General features: G+C 35.3%; 1 protein-coding gene across 1 annotated transcript; it reads left to right on the forward strand.

Moving 5' to 3' along the window:
• The first annotated feature begins 3,426 nt into the window (after positions 1–3,426).
• Positions 3,427–5,802, forward strand: LOC121130780 (chymotrypsin-like protease CTRL-1). The gene is made up of 5 exons (XM_040726463.2): positions 3,427–4,502; positions 4,561–4,719; positions 4,778–4,986; positions 5,079–5,292; positions 5,350–5,802. Exons 1-5 carry the CDS (start codon positions 4,439–4,441, stop codon positions 5,637–5,639), a joined length of 936 nt encoding a protein of 311 aa, XP_040582397.1. The 5' UTR covers positions 3,427–4,438; the 3' UTR covers positions 5,640–5,802.
• The last annotated feature ends 372 nt before the right edge of the window (positions 5,803–6,174 follow it).

The raw sequence follows: 6,174 nt of genomic DNA on the forward strand, positions 1-6,174 counted from the left end.
TTGTTTATTACTCTTAAATAGTAAATAAACATCATCTGAAGACGAGGATGAAGACGCTACCCAGATTGACACTGAAAGAATTGAGAGGAATGTACCTCAATAGAGCTCGTTTCTAGTGAGGAGTAGCTTCTTAAGCTTAAGAAAGGCGAACTCATTATTTTGATAACGGATGTTCTTATTGAGTGTGGCTCTGATCCTAAATCTTATCTATTTGTTGACTGCCCCGGAGTCGTTGAACCGTCAGTTTTGCCATTGGGAGTGACTCAACCACTTTTTTTCGAGATGTCTGGTCCACATAGAGGTCATCAGTGGGTATCCTGGCTCGCAGAGTTTAACAACAACGCGTCGTTAATGGGTGAGATGTCCCAGGATAGGAAGTCAACTTTCCTATTGCATTGTGCCGGTCCTGAGTTTCAACAGTGGAGGAAGACCTTGCAAATTGAGGAAAAACCAAATGAGTACTCATATTCAGCTCTGGTAAGGTGTATGACCAATACATTCTCTTCAGTCGAGCTGGTTTTTTGTGAGCATCATCTCCTGTCTGAAATCTAGCAAAGTGCGGGTGAGTCCCTGGATGACATCGTTATTCGCTTTAGAAAGCAGTCACACTTCTGTAATTTTTTTTGTCGTGGGTTTGAAGCGTCTTATGAAGATGACATGGTCCTCGGCTCCCTTTTGAAGGGTACCTCATATTCCAAGCTCCGCCAAACTGCTTTCTAGGAAGGTCTCCGTGACTTTGACGACGTCATGTCCCTTTGAAACTCTTGCTTCTGCTTCGATGTCGGAGTACAAAGTCACTAAAGGCCTGCAACGAGGAAAAAAGAATATCAAGATATCAAACAAGCCCTCCCAAATTTGTAAGTTCTGCAACACTTCACACCAATTCGTGAACGGAGCTTGTACTGCTTGGGGTAAGCAGTGCCTTAAATGCAGGAAGGCGAACCATTTTAGTTCCTGTTGTTAGGGGATTCCTACTCCTTCCTGCTCAACTGTCTTAAGCCTTTCTAAACGAGATGATGACGATCGAGCACACATATATTTGACCATACATGGGAAGAGAGCCAGATTTCTTCTAAACTTGGGGGGGTAATGCTAATCTCGTGCCCTATCTATGACTCCTGATGGAGGCAATCGAAAAAAGTCTTCTTTTGTAAAGGTTTCTGAAGAACGCAAAGTTCCAACTTATGCCGAAGTTTCTCTTGATGTCAAATTTGATGACTCGAAGTCACAAAATTTAAACTTCATTTGCACTGCCGTCAACCAATCCATATTGTGATTTCGTTCAAAATCTACATTGACAACGTCTTGGTTTTTTTCTAAAACTAAGGAATACGTTGAGAGTAGTCTATTCAAAAATCAAAATTGTTGGTGTTCATTTAAAAACTAGTAAAAGCTCTTTGTTTCCAATGCAACTCACTTATCTCGGTTTCCAAATATCCGAAGAAGGAAGGTCTTTGGATCCTGAATTGGTAAACACTGTCCTAAATTTCCCTCTACCTTCAAATGTCTCTGATGTCAAATCATTCTTGGTACATGTCCAATTTTATGGACATTTCATTCTTAACTTTTTCGAGTGGTGCTGCGCCTCATCTTGAGCTCCTGAAAAAAAGAAGTGGATTTTTTATGGTCTAATCAACCCAATGATAGCTTCGTAAAGAAAAAGGGTTCTGACGATAATACTCCAGGCTTAATTCAATCCTTCCTTGCCTCTATTCTTGTCAACGGATGCTTATCCCTTGGGCCTTGGTACTATTTTATCCCAATTGCTCCCTCATGAATCGACGTGCAACAAATTGATGAAAGATTGGAAAGGTTGTGGATACAATTGGAAGCATACTTTTCAGAGTACAAGTTGACGGCAAGATCATAAAACGTCACATCAATCAACTCCGTTCTCGCCGTGTTATATATTTTATTACTTAAGTAGTCGCACTAACCCTTACTTGTTCACTGGTTCCTTTATTTATATTGTAAATATATATATTTGGATAAAGTAACTCGTAATCAGTTCTAGATGGGAATCTATTGTTGTAAGGCATTTAATCATCGTTTATTATCCTCCATTCGGTGTTCCTGTGTTTCCCATTGGGAACCCCTCATCCTCCTTCGTGTGTCACTAGCGTGCATGGTGCCTTTTTGGGCCTACCCCTCTCAGCGACGAGAATTATAATTGATAAGTTGTTTATTACTCTTAAATAGGTAAATAGTAAATACACATCACCTGGCTTAAGAAATATTATAGATATCATATTATAGGTCCCCGACAAGCTTAGTAGCATACCTGGATCCATAATTTACACCACCTCTTCCCTCTTTTATTTACTTTTACAGATGTTATTTACTATTTGGATTTCAGATACAACTGTTTCACCCTTGCAACGTTAAAAAATCATTGAAAAACGCTGCAATTGCACTATAAATCTCAGAAAATTTACTAATTGATTAAAGCTAATTTATTGTTTATAGCACATTTTGTATTTTCTTTATTTATTCTATTTTCGCACAAAAGCACAAGAACCGAGGCGATAGAAAATATATATTGCAGTCTCTCTTCTGGTCTCAGTTTGACTTTGTCGGTTGCGCTTCTAGCTAATTCGTCTTGGATTGCTGCAATTCAAATGAACACTTATGAGAATTTAATCTGTTCCGTAAAGGCAAATAGTGCCATAGTATAACTAACATTTTGAAGTACATATTTTGAAAGATACGGGGCATCCTTGTCGACAGCTTTTTCATAAGACTCTTTGGTTACTCTGTAATTCATCAATAACAATAATTCAAGTTCCATTGAACAGGAGATCACAAATTGGATTAAAAAACTTGTTGGAAGCTATTTCTTTACAATCTGTAGGACAAAATTATGACTTACAGAGTCAAAAGCTTTGCTGAAGTCAATGGTAATGATTGTACCAATTTATTTTCTCATTTTAAAGGCATTAATAGTTGCATGAATATTTTGTAAAGTATCGGCAATATGTCATTTAAAAAAAAAAAGGTTTTGTTCTGAACCCAACCTTTTCTTAAGTATGACCTCGATTTGTTTAGCTAAAACCCCTGTTAAGATTCTATATAATTCATTTAGTATAGTCAAAGGCCTCCAATGACTAAGTGATGTCAGTGTTTAATTTACAAAGTTATTCTAGTAAACTTTTTATTTATGATTTAAAAAAATTTAAATCATTTGTCACGCCATACCCCCCTTCATCTTCAAGGAGGGCCAGAAGGTTAACACCAAAGCTTAAATCAGTTTTCGGCATACCAAAGTGTTCTCCTGGGTATGCAATAGCATCATGAAGACCGACTTTGAATCCGGACCAAGATGGAACACCCTGTCACAGTAGCAAAAGAATTCTTGCTTTTCTTGATGTTCGTCTCGCCGAGTTCTTGGCGGCTTCCTAACTCAAGGGAATGGAACCCTTTATATTCGTGTGAACCACATGAGGAATGGAAAAGCCCCTTAACCACTCTTCAGTTCCTTATAGACGTTAAAGATGGTGCTCCTGGTATATTTTTTGACTTTTTGATTTCTTAGCATCCTTGAAGGCCTCAAAAAATTGCAAATACATGTTTATCCTCTTGCTGCTTAATGGTGAAACTGAACGTATAAAGGATAAAAACAAAAGTGGTTATCTATTGACAATACGTTCGGATGAAGTTAGAGCTAAGAAAGATTTTTTTTTTAAATCAAATATTTTCCTGGATACTTCTGCCCATAATATATGTCCCAGAAGTAACCGAGTATGTCTGGGCAAAGTGTGTGCTCGAGGCGGTTGAAGAGCTTTTGGGAGTGTTTGAGGTTGATCAGAGGCATTTAGGAGTGCTTTATTTGCATTTTTTTGTGTGAAAATCGGCCCTACATCATCATGTATAAGTAGTTATGAGGGTTTTGAATTAAAAGACAGCTAACTGACTCTGAACAGCACTTTTCTAGAGCAATTGCCCCGATGGACTTCACTGGGTTCTCATTGACACTAACCTTGAGAACGAACGTTTCACTCAGTCCCAGAGTTAAAATAATTGTGAAGTTATCTCCTTTAGTTGATTCCAAGGAGGGCTCGCTGCCTTTGGCATCCTGTATTACATTATGAGAAAAAATATGAAATACTTAAAAAAATAAAAATAAATGAGGACGGAATGCCATTATTGAAATTCTGTAAATGAGTCATAGAGCTAAATAAGTTCAGAATGAGGTATTTAAATAAAAAAAATTGAAAAATAGATAATATAACTTCATAAAATATTCTTAGTGTGTGTTTAGTCATACTTATATTGTCTAATGATAAGATAATTACTTTTCAATCAGGTCATTTTTACAGTAAACACTTAAGCATTATCAAATTATAAACGGTTCAAATATTTCTAAATATGTATTTCGATTTCAATTCAAAGTTTCCAATATTTTTATAGCAAACATTAAAAACTAATCTAGGACTGCAACATGAAGCTGATTATTTCATGGATCTGTATACTCTCAGTAACTTCTGCAGCATATGGTGAAAAAGGTTCAATGACATAATTTTAATAAACATTTATCACAAATTAATTTTTAAATATTATTAGAATGTAGAACGTCTTCTGGCAAATGTGAATTTCCGTTCGTTTATTCTGGGACGCATAGTATTTGTACTCAAAGTGGTTCAAAGGATGAACCTAGACCTTGGTGTTACCAGGGATCTGATAGTGATAGTAAGTGGGACTATTGCCCAGAAAATTGTTTCGGTATGTGTCATGTAATCATTGAAATAGTATATCAACAAATAATTATTATTTCACCAAGAATGTGGAGTATCCAATAACATAACAATCTCATGTAATAAGCAATGGCAGGGCGAAGAGGGAGATTTGGAAAACGATGCATTCCCTTGGCATGTGTTTATAGTAGGGAGAGCTGAACAAGAAAAATTATGTAACGGAATTATATTAACTCATAATCGTCTGCTAACTACAGCTAATTGTGCACAATATTATCATTCAAAAGTAATTGATGTAAGTGTAATATTTTAGATGAACGTAGCTCTAATGATGATATATTATATTGCTTCAAAGAATCATTAATAGCCTTTTTATTTTGATAATAGGTATATGCTGGATCAGGTGGACGCTTTCCATCAAATGGTTATCAGGCAGTATCAATTCAAAAGTATATTCAACATGAAAATTACAACATGACTACACGTGAAAACAACATTGCCATAATTTTCCTTAATAATAATTTAGTATGGAATGATAAAGTTCTTCCCATTTGCTTTTCCAGCGATAACTTTCCAGTAGAGGAGGGGAAAAAAGCGACTTGTAAGTGAAATAATAATTATTTTGAATAAGTATGAATACATTCCTTGTATTTTTCAGTTACTGGATCAAATATTGTACAAAATGACTATAAAATAAGTCGTATTCACTATTCTATAGTCAAAACAGTGCCGGATTATTTGGACAAGGTTTGCAAAAATGAGGGTTTCCTATGCACAACGAGAAACTCAGTAAGGGATGACCATAATGAGGGAGGACCATTAACCGTATGTCAAAATTCGACAAGATGTGTTGTTGTGGGCATATTATCATACATAAAGTCTCATAGGAATATCCTTGTTTTTACAAATATTTCAATGCATATAGATTGGATAAACAAATATATTTAAACTGTATCTGTTAGAGTAGTAATTGTCAAGCATAGATGAGGAACAACACTTTGACCACTTGATAAATTTAAGATATTTAATTCATAATTAAAAAACTGTCTCATCTTTTTATCCTTTTGTATAAAAGGACATTAATATAATAAATTGAAATTTGTTTTTTAAAGCTCTCATTTTAACACATTATTTATTTATTTTTATTTAATAAGAGGAGTGTTATATTATTCTGAACTTGGACTACTTAAGTTCAAACTTTCTACTTCCTGCTAATAACAAACGAATACGAAGCTTCTTAATTTGAAGGACATTCAAATGTGGTCTTAAGATACTTCCAGGCTTCTTTCTAATGGGTTAAGCTCCTTTTTATTTAAATTATACTTTCTAATTGATAAATGAAAACAACTGCTTATTTACTATAAACTAAGTTATTTTATTCTTCTCTTTCCTCCTTTTCTCTATTCTGAACTTTGCTTCGGACCATTTTCTCTATCTGGGGCAGTATCCCGGAAATCTATACTAAAACAAACTAACCTGTGTT

This window comes from Lepeophtheirus salmonis, unplaced genomic scaffold (assembly GCF_016086655.4).
Source record: "Lepeophtheirus salmonis unplaced genomic scaffold, UVic_Lsal_1.4 unplaced_contig_1195_pilon, whole genome shotgun sequence".
Classification (NCBI taxonomy): Eukaryota; Metazoa; Arthropoda; class Copepoda; order Siphonostomatoida; family Caligidae; genus Lepeophtheirus; species Lepeophtheirus salmonis.